The sequence below is a fragment of the Eublepharis macularius genome, chromosome 3 (genome assembly GCF_028583425.1).
Source record: "Eublepharis macularius isolate TG4126 chromosome 3, MPM_Emac_v1.0, whole genome shotgun sequence".
In the NCBI taxonomy this organism is placed as follows: Eukaryota; Metazoa; Chordata; class Lepidosauria; order Squamata; family Eublepharidae; genus Eublepharis; species Eublepharis macularius.
This window is the reverse complement of record NC_072792.1, coordinates 93,348,471-93,368,465: the sequence shown is the minus strand read 5'-3', so window position 1 is coordinate 93,368,465 and position 19,995 is coordinate 93,348,471. Positions and strand designations below refer to the sequence as shown.

The 19,995-nt window shown below is 38.5% G+C and overlaps 1 protein-coding gene across 5 annotated transcripts in view; it reads right to left on the bottom strand.

Annotated features, from left to right (window-relative positions):
- Nucleotides 1-19,995, bottom strand: part of BRWD1 (bromodomain and WD repeat domain containing 1) — a 106,670-nt gene that overhangs the window by 3,652 nt on the left and 83,023 nt on the right. For 2 of the 5 annotated variants that reach the window (XM_054973143.1, XM_054973144.1), the window contains exons 30-41: nucleotides 17,351-17,509; nucleotides 17,032-17,152; nucleotides 15,891-16,016; nucleotides 15,459-15,534; nucleotides 15,216-15,254; nucleotides 14,886-15,032; nucleotides 13,753-13,905; nucleotides 10,667-10,839; nucleotides 6,001-6,236; nucleotides 4,864-5,031; nucleotides 2,309-3,220; nucleotides 196-1,101 (exon numbers count right to left, since the gene is read on the bottom strand). In XM_054973143.1, the coding sequence (XP_054829118.1) occupies nucleotides 196-1,101; nucleotides 2,309-3,220; nucleotides 4,864-5,031; nucleotides 6,001-6,236; nucleotides 10,667-10,839; nucleotides 13,753-13,905; nucleotides 14,886-15,032; nucleotides 15,216-15,254; nucleotides 15,459-15,534; nucleotides 15,891-16,016; nucleotides 17,032-17,152; nucleotides 17,351-17,509 (3,216 nt within the window). Of the gene's footprint in view, nucleotides 1-195; nucleotides 1,102-2,308; nucleotides 3,221-4,863; nucleotides 5,032-6,000; nucleotides 6,237-10,666; nucleotides 10,840-13,752; nucleotides 13,906-14,885; nucleotides 15,033-15,215; nucleotides 15,255-15,458; nucleotides 15,535-15,890; nucleotides 16,017-17,031; nucleotides 17,153-17,350; nucleotides 17,510-19,995 lie in introns of those variants that run through there. The other 3 variants (XM_054973145.1, XM_054973146.1, XM_054973147.1) reach the window with 2 other exon arrangements.

Genomic DNA, 19,995 nt, shown 5'->3' with positions numbered 1-19,995 from the left:
GGCTCATTTCAGACCCTTACTTTTGTATCCGCCCCCCAACACATACAGTGTGTTTGGCTAAGTATAAAGCTTGCATTTCATTACCATACCCCCTTGTTTGCTGGCAAAGGTAGATTTTAAGGCTTTTCTGTGCTCAGGTAAAAATGCATCTCCCTAACCTAGACAAACTTAATGCATTATTTCTAAAAACATTACCTTTTCTAATGTTTTCTGTTTTCCCTTTCTTTTTCACATGTTTTTGTTTTGTGGAATCACTGTAGTTGCTACTATCTGAATAGGATGCATTCGGTAAGCATGCTGTGCATCCAGATTTCAGGCTTTTTGAAGGCTCCTTGCTGTCTTGCAGATAGCGTCTTTTACCTCCTTTAAGTTCAGATTCTGTTGTGGCTTCAATGCAATTTTTTCCTATTGATTTATTGGAAGAAGCTGGGGTCTTCTTATAGTTTTTTTGCTTCTCAACTTTTTCTCTGCATTTTTCCACCTCAGTATTTATTTCAGATTCAGAACTACTTATAGCATTCTGTGTAGGTGCATAAGCTAAGACGTGGGAAAGACTTGTATCCTTTGACACGTGGCTTTTGGAGTTTCTCTCTGAAAATTCCACCTTGGATTTTTTTTTAAGGGATTCATCACCAGCAGTTCTGTGCTGCTGCTTACGAGTTTTAACAATCCTGTTGTTTCTTCCCGTACTTTCAGAATCTGAACTCTCTTCAGATTCACTATTATATCTCCGTATACAAGAAATAGAGGTTGAACCAGCCGCAGAGAGCTCTCTCCTATTATTGCACTCATTGATTTTGTAAGCAGACTGCTGATTACCATCCCTTGAACTATCAAATGTCTTTTTAGCTGCAGAAATAACACTCTGATGGGGAAGACCTCTGTTCTTACCCCCACAGGCTTCCAAGTTTGACAGGTCCTCATCATTTGTGAACTTGAATTTATTAACTGTCAGAGTAGGATTTCTGCGTGATAACCTTTTGTAACCACAATGCTCAGTATTTTGCATTTTATAAGTTCCCTCTTTTTTCTGAGAATCACTTTCATGTGGTCTTTTTCTGGCAGATTTTCTGTTATGTCCATTCTGCTGGATGACACATTCTATAAAGGCATGCAAAAGGAATACATAGCACAGTATTAGACATTAATAAAAACTACTGAAAGTACACATTTATAGTAATAGCAACCATATTCAATAGTTAAATAAAGCTGAAAATAAGGCAGTACAGAAATCCCTAACACTAAGGCAGAATTCTTCTTATTAACCACCTCTGCGTATCATAAATAGTCAGGACAATTGCTTTAATATTTTTCATTGCTGGATCTTTAAATGGTTTTGTAAATTGTTTTATGATGTATTGGTTTTACTGCTGTTACCTGCTTTGGGTTCCAGTTGTTTGGTAGAAATGGCAGTGGGTTTATAAATATTTTCAGTAAAAATTAATACATTATGACCTGTTCTGTTAAAGCCATTTAAAAACTAGATGTTAAACTAAAATTTGCAGTTCACACAATGAAGTACATACTCTTGCTTAATTTAATTTTTTTGATTGTGGCAGCTAATAGTTTTCACTGCAGTGTATAGTATACATTGCTGAAAGACAAGGTTCTCAACCACCCAAATGAAATGCAGGCTGCAGGAAGGCGTCTTAAGGTTTGCAAGCTGTGATAGGTTGTATAAAGGTAGTATTTTTGTTCCACTAAAGAACCCCCCCTCGGCTTGCTCTGCCCGGCCGCTTCCCTCGCCCGCTGCGAGAGTGTCCAGGGTCTCCCACAGCAGGCAAAGTAAGTGCCTGGTGGCTGGGGAGCAGGTTTAAACCTGCTGCCAGGCCGCTTCCTTCACCCGCTGTGAGAGGAGCCAGGGAATTCCCTGGCCTCTCCCGAAGTGGGCAAAGTGAGCAGGGGTACATTTAAATCTACCCCTTGCAAGCGGCTAGAAAAGTGTAGGTTTAAACTTCCCATCCCACCACTTATTTCAACCGATGGGAGGGGGAGGAGGGAAGTTTAAATGCAACGCTTTTCTCACCACTTGCAAGCGGCAAGAAAAGTGTTGCTTTTGGGGGTGCTCAGAATCTTTATGGAGTACACCGAAGCAGGTCAATAAGCAATTTTTGAATGGCTTGCCGCTTTGGAAATCGCTTATTTCCAACCTTTTCCCCCACTTCGGAAATTCCAAAGCAGGAAATTCAAATTTCTTTTTGCATACTCTTATAGGGAAATACTATTATGCTAAAGGAGCTACAAGGAAATGCATTTTAATCTTAAATGTATATAAAACCCAAACTTTGTATTTTGTATCATACATCACCTTTCCTGACAGGTTTCCCTTTCCATCCTTTTGGCTCATCGCTGTAGTTACTACTATTAGAGTTTGTTTCGGATTCCAAATTAGATGAGCACTTTGTGCCATCATCAAGTTGTCTTAAAGTTTTAGCTCTTCTGTTCTCTGGAAGAGTAATTCCCTCTTCCTCTTCCCCAGACTCTGCTGTCTCCTCTGAATCACTTAAAACTTTTGCTTTCCTATAGGGAGTTAATGCCTTTTTAAAAGTCTTTTTTGGTAAGTCACTGCATTTGTCTGGTTCAGAATCTGCCTCAGAGTTGCTCTTGGATTTACTTTTGTGTGCAGAACGATCAAAAGCTTGTTGAATATCCCCATCTTCTGAAGTATGATTTTTAGAGTCATCTTCTGAAAATTCTACAGTGGGCTTTATTCTGGGAGATGCACAGCAAGCAGCTCTGTATGGCTGCTTATGGCCATTAACATGACAGCTCTTTAATGTTTTTTGTATGCCCCTTTCAGAATTTGAACTCTCACTTTCAGATTCACTAATATGCCTTTTTCTAATGGCATTGCTAGCAGAACCAGGTTCAACAGTTTTCCTTCGGCTATGTTGTTCTTTTACTTCCTTATCACTTTCACTGTGAACGGAACTGTAAGAAACATTTAGCAACACTTTTCTTGCTGCAGCAGAAGCGCTGCGATGAGGCAGTTTTCTGTTTTTGCTCCCAATACCAGCACTTTCTGAGCTAGAATGCTCCTCTTCTACATCACTCATCAGTCTTAGTTTATTAGCTGCCACAGTAGCACTCCTGCGTGGAATTTTTCTGTGCCTTCCATGTCTGTTGCTCAAACTTTCACAAGGCTTTGCTGAACATTCAGTATCTGTCCCATACATTCTTCTTCTAGTAGTTCTTTGGAGAGTTCCAGACTGCTGAGAATCTGGACATGAAAAAAATGCAAATTTGTTTGCAAATCATGAACATTTCTGAAACATGTATTTTGCTTCCTCATAAAGCACTGGGTGAAGCTCTTAGTTACTAACTCTAGTTCTGGCATTCAATGATAGATTTACTACAGCACAAAAATGGCATTTGAAAGTACAATTGTAGTTTAGTCTCCCATAATGAGCATTTTCTTTGCTGAACTTTCAATAAATATTTATCAAAACATATCAAAATATATACACTGAAGAACAAAAAGGGATACAGTAAGTTCTGTATTCATGCAATTTATGACCGAAAATCTGTTAAGTTATAATCAAAGCAACAGCATTATTTCAATTCAGGTATTTAGCTATCACGACAAATGCGCTCCGAAATCCATGGATACACAAGCGTGCCAACAATACATACACATTCAACATGCTAATGATGTAGGGCTTATATTTTCTGTTACTGTTAATGCAACCTCATGTGATGGTTAATTTGAGATGGGGGGGACTGTCCCTTCCTTAATCATCCTTATAAACAAATAACTGCCTTTATTCACTGTTTCCTTGATTTCAATTGGCTTAGTTCTGCCCTTGCAAGCTAGGCTATCGCCTCCTGCTCATTCTTAGGCTCTTACACATAAGGTTCCAATTCCAAAATAGTTGATTAATTTGAGCATGTGCAGAACAAAGAGATGAAAATACCCTGTGGAGAGTGCAAAACTGAGCGGTTGGAAGTAGCCTCTCTTGAGACCCTTAGGAGGACTAGCAGCCTGCTGGTCTGTCTATAAAATACAAATTACAGGCTTATATGTCAGGGCTTGGCAGGAAAGGTTTTTAACTTTGGCTTTCCTTTTCTGATCTGTGCTTTCTTAAAAATGGAAGTGTCTTTTAAAAATGGAAATGTCTTTTAAAAACACCTTTTCCTTAAAATGCTAACAACAGACAGGGGAAGATGCTTTCAAATTTAAATCTCCTCCCTTTCTCACACTGTTTTGGAAAATCAACGTTTTATGAACCTTTAATTCGCATATTATAGATATATGATCTTTGCCTTGTTTGTTTGAGCCCCTGATTTCCTGATATAGAAAATGCACTTGAGAGCACACATTTTAGGACTTTTTTAATTGGCTTTACCTACTAAATTTTTTTACTGGCGTTACCTACTAAACTTTACTTTAGAGAATTCCTCCTGCTGCATGGACCCTCCTGTTTGTCATCTGATGAAACCCTGCTCCATGGAAAACTAGGCCAATGAGCATAAGCAACAGGGAATTTTTAGTAGTGAGCTCTTTTATCAAGTTCCCTCTCCAGGGAGACTTTCCAACATACCTTTAAAAGACTTGAACAGCTTCCCAAAAGCTATTTCACAAGCCTTCCACAGTGGGGGAACTGGTTGGATTGTTCTATTCTTGCTGAGCAATTTGTATTTTCATCTACTGATTAGTGCTTTTAAAAATTTAATAATTATTTTAGTCAATTTATAAGCATAATTCACATGTTGGTTTTATATTTTAAATTGTTTTTGTTGACTTTTACCTGTACTAATAGACTTGGTTGGATTAAAAGGTGGGGTAAGCATTTCAAAATGAACACACAGCTGCATACTTGGGAGTAATGGTTTTGCAAATATTATTTGATAAATCACTCTTACCCATTTGTTTTTGCTGGTATACTCGGTTTCTAGTAACTCGGAAGTTATTACTTCCCCCCCCAGATATTCCATTATGTAATACAGGAGAGGAGAGCTCTGTTGAACTTTCTTTGCTTTCCTCTGAACTACTTGAAGACGAAGTAACTGTTGAATGTTCTAATTCACTTTCTGGAAAAAGTTAGGTAATTTAATGCTAATGAGAAATCAAATGTTAATATTTATAGCTTTTACTTATCCAAATCCTCTCTTAATTCTTGATAATTTCTAAAGCAACCAATAACATTTGTTAAATTACCACAATCCCAGATGTTAACATTTTTCATTTCAAAGAAATATACAGATGCTAAAGATGCAGATTCACTCAGAATAATATACCTTGCTCATCTAATCCTAATATTATTTGCTTCTCTTGAACATAAAAAGGAAACACACTGGATATTTTAAACAGAAGAACTAGTAAAGTTTGGATTCTGCCAACTTTTCTGTTGGTGCAAAAGGGAACAACCCCTTTCAACCCTCCCCCCTCCAAAAAAGAGATGCCGTGGACTGTGGAATCCATGTGGACAATGCCATGTAAAATAGGACTACATTAAGGGAACAGGCAAGATCACACCTCTTGCACCAGCATAGAAGGTGATAAGGACTGGATCCTAATAGTAAAAGCAGCTGTCCTTCATGACAATCAAACAGCAAAACTAAGCCATCCGCACACAAGGCAGGGATTGTTGCCTACTTTGAACTCCCCACAAAAGCAGAAAATTTGACTTTGTAAGTTAACCAAAAGAAAATAAAGCGTAAAACCCTAGCACTGAGCACTGAATATGCTCCTTAAGTACAGAATGTTGAAAACAGCAGGGAATTACGTATTTTGTTATTAATAGCAGAATTTAGTGTAAGCTGATTGTAGGATTAATACTGAAAACTGCCACAGCTTTAAAAAAAAGCATGCTAGAAATTTAGTCAAGAAAAATGCATTTATGCAAACCTGGTATCTTGAGATAGAGTTTTAAATGGAAGATTTGGTTTGTTCCATAGGACATACAAAGATAAAAATAATGCTTGAACCCAGTAATATTAACTGCTAGACATAGGAGTTAACAGTTTCCTTTACCAAGTTCTTCAAAGCAGGTTACTTACCTGATGACAATGTGGAACTGTGCACTTTGGCTGTACTTCTTGTTCGTCCATTTTTCCCAAAAGACAACACAGAGGTAGAATCAGAAGATATACCAGGAATGCTGTGGCTGGAGCTACTAGCATTAATTTTATGGCTTGTAACACACAATGCTCTGCTTGAAGTATGTTGGTTAGAAGAGTCTTCTGCCTCAGACTGGCTTCTTGGCTGTGATTTACCTTGCTTCTGCTTTGTATTTCTTGACAACACAAAATGAAAACATTCTTGCAATCCATGTATGGATATATTTAATAAAAATTACTATGACATGTTTTAGCAGAGTAATGTGCCCCTTTGTATATATTAACTGCATGTTTCAAGCTTGATTAAAAAATTGTGCCAATAAGAGTAAATTTTTAAGACAGAGTTAGCACAAAATGCTGTTTAAAAGCTTTCCATTTATACAAAATGCACATATTCCAAAACTCCTGTTTTAAAAGTCTGTGATATATTTAATTTTATTATTTATCATTTTATTCTTCTACCCAAACCCTCATACTTTCATGAGTCACATACTCTTAATTTTAGTTGTTTGTAAAGAGCAGAACAATGTTCAATGTAAAGTGAGGGCATAACATGTTATAGTTTTATTTGCATAATATGGTTTACTAGTGTGTTTCTTCATGAAGAAATCTGGGCTTATTAACCATAATATAGGGTTGCACCGTTTTACATCTCTGGATATGCATGCCTTCATTGATCCTTAAAAACTATGCTCTGGATCAAGCACTTGCTTCTATTAAATCTAGGAAACTTAGAGTTTTATTAAAATTAGTCTCCTCAAAGAAGGAAAGCAGAAAAGCAACTTGGACATAGTGAGTTATTAATATTGTAAAAAAACATGTTCGCATAGCACGCATTCGCACAGGCCCACACCTATACATATTTAAGTAAGAATGGTCCAGTTTGCCAGTAAAGTAGGGAAACAAAATTGAAGATACAGTACTGTATATGCAGCATAAATATTAGAAGCTATGAAAGTATGACTCTCTTCAAGACAGTTAAAACAGATTCATACCATTACTGGTATTCATGGGAGCCATCCATGGGTAGTGGATAGATACTTGGAGTAGAAAGACCGGGGTTCAAATACCGTCTAGGCCAGGAAAGTGACTAGGATGTCTTGGGCCAATTGCTATTTCTCAGCTTATATCACAGGGTGGCTATGGTGATCAATTATGGTGAAGTCAGCCGGCAGCACTCACTCTGATACTGCTCGTTTTGCCTTTTGAATAGGCACCTAATTGATTCCTACCTATCACACACTTCTACTTCTTCTTCCACTGCTAAACAGAGGTCTTCTTTAAATTGCACTTCTGAATATGCAGTGTCTGCTTATTGTAAAATCCCAGTTTAAGGAACAAATCACTTTCTGCACAATTCCTTGTTACATGAACAATATATGTGAAAGGTTAATAAGATATTTTTAACCAGTTTCTTTAAACTGAAACTGTTTATTATGAAGAACAGAAATAAAATATTCATATTGCCATTAAAATGTGTATAAGCAACTTGAATAAATAGAATAACATATATGTCCATACATATTTTATCAGCCACTTAGATTAACCAGATTAACAGAAGATTAACTAGATCATCTCTCAATGTTTTAATGTATCTAAAACTGTTAGAAGATAATACTGGACAGAAACTGTTAAAACTTACAATCCACAGACTTTCCATATCTTCACCTTTCAACTACCCATTTATGATGGTTGTGAATAGAAGTTATTTCACTATATTTTTAAATTTGAATTCGGCTCCTAGTGTGTGGATCAGAAACTCCAAAGTGGAGCCATAAAAGTATACAGGAGCTGTTTCTGCAAACCCAGGGGAACCCTCAACTATGCAGAAAAATCTGAAGACTTTGGGCAGGGCGGGGAAAGCAGGTGTAGTTAAGAACTTCAACAACTTAAACAAACATTGCCTACCAAGACCTCACAGGAGTATGCTGCAAAAGCAGGGTTGTCATTATCAGGTTACCTAGTAATCCTGAACAGCCTAGTCTGTTCCTTGACCTATTTATACACTGGTTCAGGCTTTTCAGTCTAGTTAGAAGCAAAGACAGCCTTTTCTCTGGGAAAGTGCTGCTAAGATGACCCTGCAAGTTCCCAAATAGATAAGAGAGTGAGATGGAACAAGTCACGGGCACAGATCAGACAGCTTCAAGGACAGAAGACAGAAGGGAGTTTTCGCACCCATGATCCATCTCATTAAGGCATAGCACTCTGGGAGTGGAATGATTAGCTCCACCTTGTGCAGACATGCCAGCTGCAGAGGCATGCCATCAAAGGTTGAGCCCTTCACCCTAACCGATTGGTCAAGCTGGTCAGGCACACTGCAGACAAGTAGCCTTAAAGCTTGAGCCTTCATTCCAGGATACTTCCCAGAATCAGACCCCAGTTAGGGATCAGACCTTTGTTCCTGGATGTTATTTTTGTTGGAATAGTTGATTTTTGTTGGAATAGTCTGTTACCACACGCCATCTTGCCCTCGTTCTCTGGACTCTGAAATTTTGCCTGGACTTTTGTGCTCTAGCTGAAAGGTAACATCTGGTTTAGGACTGAAAGCCTTTACAGTATTATTAGGTTATGTAGTTGGTTATTATTTTCTTCTCCTGTTTTGCACACTTTATAATGTGTATTTTTCTGCACTTCTTTTAATAAACTTTATTAACTATATTTCTGTGGAATTATTTGGGTTTCCGATGCTTGAGTCTGAATCCAGCACCTTGGCCTATTTGCCATAACTACATGAGTAATTGTTTTGTGGAACTAAGTCTGCAGATCGTTCTACTTTGCAGTGCTAACACCTGGCAGGACTTAAGATTTGCCTTTTGGTCACAAGTTGAGCATTAGTCAAAGAGGCTGGTGGTGGCACTGCTATCCTGGAAATGCGGATTCACTTTCCAACTTTGAGTGTTTTGTCTCTTGACCCCATAAAGAAAACTGACCACAAGGATCAACTGAGTTGGGGGGTGGCGGCGGGGTGAACACAATACTGAGTGGGGACGCATGACATTTTTGGTCCTGGCACCAACCTGGTGGAACTCGGGCCCAGCAGGATTTACTATCTTTTCACCAGGTCTGCAAGACAGAGATTTTGCTTTAAGCATATGGCTAAGGCACAGGCAGGCTTCCTTGCTGATCTCCTGGGGGGGGTGTCGAAAAAGCCCCTCACCCGTTTCCACTGAAGTATTAATATATTCTTCCCCTTCCCACTTCATGTTTTTGGCTGGGGGGGTTGAGCAATTTGGGCCACCGCCCAAATGTATTGCTATATTTTATGCTTTTAATGCTGTTTTTATCATAATTTATTTATGCTGTAATTGTCACTCAACAAGACCCTGTGTAAAGTTTATTTATGCTCTGATGCTCTGGGTTAGAGATAGGCACGAACCAGAAAAAAACGAACCATGCAGTTCGTCACATTTCATGAACTTTCATGAACCCACCCCGATTCGTGAACCGGTTTGTTTGGTTTGTGAAAACGTCACATCCAGGTCAGCAAATTGTCATTTCCGGGCCAGCAGAAGGCCACTTCCGGGTCAGCAGAAGGTCTGCAGGAAGTCCATCCCCTGTTGCCAAGGAAACTGATTGATCAGCGCCAGGCTGTCTGCAGCGATGAACCAAAAAACGAACCAAACGAACCAGCCTAAAGTTTGTGGTGATTTGTCAGAAATGGGCTCTGATGAACCGCTGGTTCATAAACCACGAACCGGCCCAGTTCATCACAAAGTTTTTTGTATTTGGGTTTGTGCCCATCTCTACTCTAGGTATAACTAAAGGCTGATGCTATTTTGTGACTGTGATGTGAAAGTATGCAAGGGAGAGGCTGTCTCTACTGTTATCTGTATGTTCTCCTCTACTCCTCTTGCTTGAGCCTGGGAAGAGATGTTAACACAGACACTCACAACCTTGAGACTTTTTCTACATCAGCTCTGCTCTTTCCCGCCTGGAGGCTTTCACATGAACTTAGCTAACCAAGGGGTGGGGATTTAGGAAGTTGCCCGTGCTTAGAATCCTACATATGCTTTGTGCTTGTAGAGAATTGCCATTCCTGTCAAGGATGGCATAGGATCCTGAACTAAAGTTCTTTAACTCATGCAGTGAAGTCTTTTTGAGAGTCACTTGGCAGATCCTTACAGTAATCCGCTCTGAGCCCTTTATGGGGAGAGCAGATAATAAATCCAATAAATGAGATTAAATGAATGAGAGGGATAATTGGTAGAGAACGAGGGGATGTGGTGGCCAGCAAGGGCTGTAGAGATTGAGCCATGGGTGGAATGACACCCAAGAAAGAAAGCAGCAGCTAGGGATCAGCGCAATTCAAAACAGAAGAAATAAGCAGGAGGGAGGACAGAAAGCAGGTAAAGGAGGAACTAAGGCCAACAAGAAAAGGCAGTGAGAATCAGAGCAAACAGGGAAAGAGAAAAACAGGAGAAGTGCAAACAGCTTGAGGGTGGGAGAAACATGTATTCTACTGCCCCCACCAACTTTTCATGGGGTCCCCCTCCATTGTAAGAGCATATTACTCAACCAGCTAAAAACTGTCAACCTGAAAGAAAATTCAATTTTCTGAAGAATTTGACAGGTTTTTTTACATTGCTTCTATTGATGGATAATTTACCTGAGTGTTTTGATAGAATGTTGTGAAGATTTACTTTGACTCTGCCCTCCCCTATTGCATTTCTGACTTCTTTGCAATCTTTTGTTGTGTTTTTGGCCTGTTCTAAAGTCTGAGATGATTCTTCTTATTTTTTCTTCAAACAAAGCAGATAACCTCAATGTCATACTATATATCTAGGTTAAGAAAGACACATTAAGAATTAAGCACTTTAAATCAAAACTATTTTAAACAGAGATACCAATGGCTTAACGTGCAAACACAGAGCATATATTTTTCTCAAAATGTGTATCTTGTATGTCAGGCACCTCTCTGCTTCTGTTTAACACATTTACTGAATTAAGCAAGTTGGGAAAAACTATTTTGAGTTGCTATCTAAGACAAGATAACCTATGGGAGAGGCCATGAGACGTACCTTTCCCAAATGTTTTAATCAAACCCAGTGAAGAAAAAGTGCTGCAAGAATCTAAGACAATTCTTTAGGCTTCTTAAAAAGTGTTACGGAATTTTACTTCATGACAGTTTTCCTTAAATCAAAGAAGAAGTTTTTTTTTTAAGTGCAAATCTACAACCATCCAGTGTCAACTGGCCAACAACTCTTACCTATATGTTCATAAAGTTTTAGGAATGCGGCTTAGAAGTAGAGTGTCTCCTTAGCATGCAGGTTCCAGATTCAGCCCATGGCAGCTCTAGTTAAAAAGTTCAGGTAGTAAGTGATGTCAATAGGGGCGTGCAATTCAGGTTTGGTATTCTTTTAAAAATACTGAATTTTCCAGAATTTCTGGGGAAAGTGGCGACCTGAATAGGAGCATTTTTCAAGCTCCAGACAATCTCACTGTAAGGCACATACATGCCAGAATAGAGAGAATCTATCCTTACTCAGAGAAAATCTATGTAAGTATAGAGGGGGAAATTTACCCCTCTAGCCTAACATTTCTCCCTATGGGGAGATCCAACTGATAAATGAATCCATGGGGGGGGGGGCTGATTTATTCAGGCGCTGCCTGGGTTCTGATAACATCAAAGTCAGTGGAGAATAAGGGGCTCCTGCTGGCAAAGACTGACCACCCCATTTTTATTTTTATTTTTTCTCTTTTCTTTTAAACTTGTAATTTTTTGGCTCATTGCTAAAGGCTCACCTTGGAACTATAACTTATTTTGCAAGGTCAGAGACTCTCAGCAGTGTTTGATTCCACCAGTAAGAGAACTTCTGAAAATGTATGCATTATAAAAGTACAAAATACAGAGAACTAATTAATAAGAGATATACAAAAGTGCAGAGAAACTAATGAAATGGTCCTAATTCAACCACATTTTTAAAGAAGGCTTCTATTTAAAAAGAGCTGAAATATCAGAAGCAGGTTTTAAAAAATCTATATTCCTATCTTTTGGATAAATTTTCTTGCATTGCACGTATCTATGGATTATCTTCTCTGTGGACTAATAAATGGCTGCCTTCCTGCCCCCTTATTTTTTTGCTTGGCGAGGGGTGTTTATCGTATATTGATGGAATTGGAGCTTTGGCTCAGGTGTGATGCACCAAAAAAAAGAACAGCCTGGCAGATTCGACAAGTAGATACTTCAACAGGAAGATATAAAACACTTTTTTATTAAACATCATTTAGGAGTATCATCTCTGATAATTCCCAGCAAATAAAAATAAGATGATGATTTTGGACCTTGGATTATCTTTTTTTCTCTCTCTTCAGACAACAGAAACCATAGAGGAATGAGCATATTGGGAAATTAAAACATAGCTAATGAGCAAGTCCCCCTTCTTTTACTTTTTCGGTCTAATAACTTTTTCAGTCTAATCTAGTAACAGATTAGTCTTTTAGAAGCATACTGATTTTGTTCTCTTTTTTTGTCTTTTCATTTTCTTTTTTCTCTCTCTCCCTTCCCTTCCTATTCCCTCTTCCCAACTTTCTTCTCCCTTATTATTTCTCCCCCCTTTTCCTTATTAAATTAAAATTTCAATAGAAGACATGAAATGTTTTGTTGGGGACACAATTACGATCATGAAATGATGATTAGGGAATAAGCCACATTTTTACTCTTTATTTTTCTCATTTTTATTTATAAAGATTTAAGATAACATTTCTTCCTATTATAACAGATACTTATTATAGCTTGGTCATTTTAATAATATAAAATGTAATAACTGTAAACTATATTTGCACAGAAAAAAGTACATGAAAACAGGATACGGTAGCCCTGAAATCTGGGTCAGATTCTTTAAATCAGAGAAACCTGAATTTATCCAGCTATTATTTTCTATGGGGAAAACCACCGGGGGTGTGTGTGTGTGTGTCAGGGGGGCATTTTTTAACCAAACTCATCAAATTTTCAGGGAACCTACTCCTTCCTGTCCACTAAAGACCCGAAAGTTTCAGGAAGATTGGACTCTTGAGGTTCAATTCTATGGGCCCCTGAACAAGCTACCCCCAAGCCACTTGCTATTTTCTTATAAGTGAAACATTTTCAAGGCTTCCAAACAAAAGAAAACCTTAAGCAAAAGCAACCCTTGGCGAAAAAGCCAGTCCCAAATGCACGTTCACTTCCATGCAGGCTGAACCAACAAAGCCCAACAGAATCAAAGTGAAGCAAGGGAGCCAATGTCAAACTAGAGAACCCCAATGTAAAAGTAGAGAATTTCAAACTGACACATTGGGGGGGGAGCATTTAAAAGGTAGCAACTAGTGGTTTGAAGTGCTCTTTTGAAGCTTGGGCGGGGTGCAGGGGCAGAATGGGAATCCACTCTACCTCCTGTCTCCTGCCTCCAACCAGCCTCTCACTGCTCTCCTGCCGCAGCATGGAACTTGCCTCCACTTCACACCACTGCCCTCTTGTTCACTGTTCCTCCATTTCTGTTGCGGTTGCCTGTCAGGATTCTCCAATGTGATCCAGCATAGCTAGAATTATGCTGGATCAGCATAAATCTGGCTATTTAGTGAGATAGCATACTCCTAGTAGTGCAATGACATCAGTCCATCAGCTTAAGGCTGTGTTTTTTAATTGTTTTCTTAACCATTATATAACTGGAACAGATGTTGGTTTGACTAATATGGTAAACAATATAGAAATATTACCTTGGATCTTTTGTTTGGAGTATATGATTTAGCATTGCTAAATATTAATCTGATATCTTTGCATAATTCCATTGGAGTATCATAATTTTCAGCTTCTAATGTCTCTTTCACTGTGCCCAAGTCCATTGGTGTATCTATGATCTCTCTGTAATCCTGCGTAAAGGGACATATAATAAATGACTCCAATACTTAATAGTTTTGGGTGACCTCTTGCACTGAAAGAGTATACTCCCAACCCACCAGGAAGTGTAAGCCTTTCAACACATTCAGACAGGAATGTAGAAATGATTCAGAATGATTTTTTTCTAAAGATTAAACAAAAGCACATCTATATTAGACAAGATTAAACATGGCAGCTTGAGAATCAATTCTAACGTTAATTTTTCTTATTCTTTATGGTGAATGACTCCTGAAAAATATTATTTAAGAATGCCAAACCAGATTTATTATGGAAGAAAGATACTGTGATGAAGGGAAGCTAAAGCTTGCTGTCTCCTACTCAAAAATTCTCCCACTCTCCAAAATTTCCATTAGATTTCCCAATTTCAGAGAAACATTTTTATTGCATGCATTCTTTTTATTCTTTGTGAAAGTGTTTGAAAGGAATCAACCCAAAGAAACACACTTGTGTGATAGATGCCTGTTAAGACTCCACTCCCAGCCCCGAATCTCACCTTCATTTTTCAAAAGTTTCTAGTTTCTGGGACTACAGGGAAATTCTTTCTCCATATACTCAAGATACCTAAATCAAGATTTAAGTATCCCTCCCAGCAGATTTAGTATTTAGAGATTATCAGAGTGGGAAAAGTTTTTCCTTTCATTTTTAATGCTTGTTTACATGTGGATAGGTAATTTTAGAGTCATTATTCTGGATTTATCTGGAATAAGGAGAATCATGATGCAAATCCCCCAGTTATCTTTTCCAGCTGGCACATCCAGCCTAGGAAACAAAAATAGCTGTATTCCCTTTATGAGAATACGTACTCAATTATAAAGCTTATGAAGTGGCCTAAGACAAATAACTCTCTCAGTGTAACCTACCGCACAGTGAAAAGAAAACTGAAAGCGCTATATAAACACAGCTATAAACTGAAGCATGTTAAAATTACTAACATTAATGGTCAATAACTTACAGGATACTGATCAAGGTCAACAGGTTGTCTAAATGGTTCAGAATCCTCACACTGGAAAATTAAGTTTATAAGTTCTCTACATTGCTTCTTCCAACCATTTTCATCATAACTGGGTTTCACCATGGTTGTCTTCTTCAAAGACCATCTCTATAAAAACAGAAAAATGTTTCTAAACAAAAAGACTATTATTAAGGAAAAGTTGCAACTACCTATCAAGCCACCCAAATATATAACTTGAATAAGCTAATATTTAACATTCTTCTAATAGCATTATTACAATATGGTTAATCTAGACTTGGAAAAAGGTAAAGAAAAGACACACTCACTTACTTTTCTAGGTGTTTGTGGCATATATGTGTCTTCATCATCCTGCAACACAGACCAGATAAGCCCATTAAAAAAATCATCATTTATGCAGTGTTACATGCCAGAAAGCATCATAGTAAGTGAACTTCCAATACTGAGTACATACTATTACTATTACCAAGGGGAAGGGGGTGCATTTTTTGATACAGAAACAGTAAAAACAAAAAGATTAAGTTAATAGTTAACTGCCCAGACAAGAGTCATTACCAAATCATCAGCATCAGTGCTATCCTCATTGTTTGTTGCAACACACAGCTCAAAAATATCTGTACAGTTAGGATTCCTGGAAAATAAAAAAAAATTGTTATGCTCAAAGTCACAACTATATCATACCCAGCACTGTTACAGAATGTCCTCCAAACCCCAGTGACAGGAGGAAGGTCCATTCTGTGAGCATAGCTCCCCTAATGGTTCGTTGGGAACAACACCACAGTGAGGGCAACTGAAGAGAAAAGTATGTTATATTCCTTTTTTTGTGTTACTTCAATCATCAACAAAAAAAAGCATACGTATTTACAAGTTAGTGTTTAATACCTGTAGCTACTCTCAACAGCAACAGAAGACATGATTACAAGTAGTAGGTCCATTATAAAACAGCAAATTACCACATTTTATATTTCAGCCTGAAATATTTCTTACCGTATGAATTCTAAGAGCTGATCTGTGATCTTCTGAGCAGATCTAGTGATGGAACTGTTGGGCACATTAAAGGTCCTGGCATTGCTCTCAATACACCTTACTTCCCAAATCAATGCAGAGAGCCTCCTACATTCAACAGTAAGTAAAAAGGATAGTTTAACAGCCATGGGAAACAAACACCATGGAAAAGTAAGCCCTCAGAATCAAAACAGAGATTTTTGTAATTAATAAAAAGATGCCACTTTTCATTTCTTCATATTTTCTTTAAAAAGACAACTGTCTTGCTGAACAGAAGCAAAAGTACATTAGCAGCCTTCACTCTCTGGCTTACTTAAAAGCTATATTTCAGTCATGTGCCACCCTGAATTTAACAACAACGTTCAATTTATATATCACCCTTCAGGATGACTTAATGCCCACTCAGAGCGATTTACAAAGTATGCTATTATTATCCCTACTACAATCACCCTGTGAGGTGGGTGTGGCTGAGAGAGCTCCAGAAAGCGGCGACTGACACAAGGCACTCAACTCCCATTTTCCCAGATTGTCCTGTTTCATACTAAATTACAGGTAAAATATTTAATATTTTATACCTGCAGATAGCACAGACGTGGCCCTATACTCCCAACCCACCAGGAAACTACCCTATTTAGAGCTTTTGTTAGCATACAACAGCCATGAAAGTGCAAAATCTGATGGCAGAAGGCCCTCTATGTTTCAGATAACTAAGAGCTGTTTGGAAATATGAAAACACTGAGATACTGTGGTAAACCAAGGAATTATATTTGAGTAATCTCTACATGCTAATTAGATCTTAAGAAAAGGGTCTTTGGATAAATCCAAACTAAGCCAGAAGCAAGATACAAAGCATACAGTATTTGAGCACAAAAACTAAACTTTTCCCCATTTACAGCACAATCCTACGAATTTACTCCAATCTAAGTCCACTGAAATCAAAAGAATTATACTATGAGTAACTTTAGTGCATATCCAAGATAAAGGGAGCTGGCAGCACTGATGTCAAACATATTGCAAGGATATTCCAAAGGTTATTTATATGAATATTTACAGGAGGATTAACGTTGCAGAAATTCTGCAAGATACACATGCTTTCTTCTCTCTAGTACTAAATCAGACTAACCTGTAAAATCGGTTGACTAGTCTCATCCGAATAGTCCAAAGGTCTGTTGGATAAGCTACTACTGTACAGTACTTTGGATAGGTATTCAGATCAACAGGACCAACAAACGCTGCTGAAATAGCTGTCAAAACAGTAATTACAGTCAACTGAAATAGCTAAATTAGCCCTCTGATTTACATATTACCTCAATATAAAGAACACTTCATCCATTAAAAAAACAGGTATTACTGAACAAACTTGCAGCTTATTACCTTATACCTTCAATCTATTAAATACAGAACTATTTATAAAGACAGTAATCAGGTATTTATACACTTACCAAGTGTCAGAAGTTGATCAATTCCATGAATAATCCGTTCACATTCTTCATTTTGGGATTTTTCCTGCCACTCTTCTTTTTGAGGTTTGTACAATAATTTTGCCATTTCTTCAGCAGTCACAGAAACACTAGCTCCTAATTCTTCAGGCTGATCAACTACTTATTTACAACAAACAATAAAATGATATTAGGATATCAAAACTATGCACTTACGTAACAAAGTTTTAAAATCAGCCACACACTCAGGAATAATCATATATCTAATTCTAAACATGGCCCCTGTATCCAACCCCCCCGCCCCCGAGAATAAGGCCAGATAGTTAAGGATTATTTTTCTACAGACTTGGGGGAACCTCCAGGTTTGCAGAAAAATCACCAACATTTAAAAATGGGGCTTATAAGAATCCAAGGAGAAGCATTGTCTGCATAAGCACAGACTATGCTCAGTTTGAGTGCTGATGGCAGTAAGGTGAAGGCAGACAGGAAGCTTTCCAAATACCTGTCCCTATGCAGCAGAGAAAGCAGGCAAGCAGCTGCTGTGAAAAAAAGATCACACTTGCTTTGGTAGAGGGATACAGAAAAAAGGCAACTGGGGAAGGTGGGTGCTGGATATCAACAATACTTGGGCAGCCACCACCTTCCACCCCCGCTAGGGAAAAACAGGGCAACCAGGGAAAATGAGAGTTGAGTGGGAAATGGGAGTTGAGTGCCACAGTGTCTGGGCTGCCACTAATGCCCCCTTCCTCCTCACCATTTTCTCCTCTTAGGTGCCAAGAGGTGAAGAGCAGGGTGGCCAGAGCCTGCAGGGACTCACAGCCAGCTGTGTTAGAGCTGGAAAGGCCAGGAATAAGCGGCCAGCCCCAGGCCCCCACCCTGAGCTGCAAATTGATCTCTGGCAGTGTTTGGGTTGGGAGGTAGCTTATGGTAAATGCCTTTGTCTCAAAGCTGCCGTCTTCTTTCCCTCTTGGCAGCAGTGAAGAATTTTCCAGTGAGTTTCTCATGAGTCCCAGCTTGTTCATTTTTATTTTTGTTTATTGAAGTTCCATACTCATTCAGTTGCTTGGAAGCCACATGTGGCTCTTCGGAGTAGAGTTCCCCAGTGTGGCACCCACTCCATGTTCCAGGAAAATGAGCATGGCCATGGAGACTTGCAGGTGGCTCTCACCTTGAAAAAGCTGCCACCACAAGGACTGGAAGATGGATAAAGCTGTGAGCTTCCCTGATCTGTGGGCTTCATGCCAGGGATTGACGTAAACAGCCCACCCTCTCTGACATCCCTCCACATTCTCATCCCAGCATTCAGGCACTTGCCAAGAGGAGAGCAAGGCAGCCACAGAAAAGAGAGTATAGCTAGAGAAAAGTACCTTCCCCTCACTCCAGATACACAAAGGCTGGCTAAGCTTCAACTGTGGTGGGGAGAGACAACCCTACATGCTCAAAAGTAATATGATAATTTAAAAGGTTACAGGTAAATATTTATACCCTATACTACTGTGCGTGCATGTTTGGTGGGGTGGCACACAGTACTCATGTGGCTCATTTGGTTGATAGTAATTGCAATCTGGCTCTCTACCAGCCACAGAATGTGTACCACTGTTGTAGATTCTCTAAATGCAGATGTGCAAGGGTATCTCCAGTACTGCTAATATTTGCAGAATGTAGTTATTTTTAAAGCACTGTGTAGAATCAGCAGCTACAATGAAAGTTGTACAGCTACTTAAAAGAAGCAAGTTGTAAACCAACCAAATAACATCCAAAGTACAGCCATTCCCCTGCTCAGTTTTAAATGAGAATTCACTTGAAAATTTAAAGCATGTAGATAAAAAAGTATTCTTTGTAAAGTAAGAGTAGCTACTGTGGTCAAACTTGCTTAACTGTAATTAATTACACAGTGAACATGCTGGTGAAAAGGGTGTAAGAATTCTATGTCAATTCCTAGCCTAATCAGGACAATTTCATCACTCACCATAGGTGCTAACAGCTTAGCATGACCCAGTCTTTAAAGATATTAATTAGTTCTGCTTGGCATTCACAATGCACCTTCCCTGGATTTTGTTTATTCTACTTTGCCTATCTACCTACAGTTGGAAGTGTTCCTCATCCACTCTGAATGGACTGAATTCTCTTTGGTTGGTTATTGTTTCTAACTTTCTTTCCATTCCCACTTCTCTGTTGCTTGTCACTTTTTAAGTATAAATACATTTTCTATAGAGGTGCATGCCATGCCTCTGATAAAGTGAGCTCTGATGCATGAAAGTTTATGCTTGGATAAATTTTGCTCGTCTTTAAAATGTCACTGGACTTCTCCTTAACTGCTTAATTTTTCTGCAACATACTAACAGGTACCTTGCTGGTACATGCTCAGTAAAGTGATACAATGAAGCAGAGAGGGTATTTAGAGTATCCTGAGAGTGAATTCTTGAATACAAACCTAATCAATGTTGCAGTTTTTTTAATGTAGTCTTCCCTAGTTTTTACACAATGCATTCTACTATATGCCTAACTTAGATGAGATATGCAGTTTTATGTAACTTTCCATGGATTGTTTTCAAACATAGACAAATGAACAAAGCCCAAGCAACCCTGACAGGCTGCTATTTTGAACAAAAGAAAAGCTGTGGTGTTGGGTGAAGAGACTGCTTAAC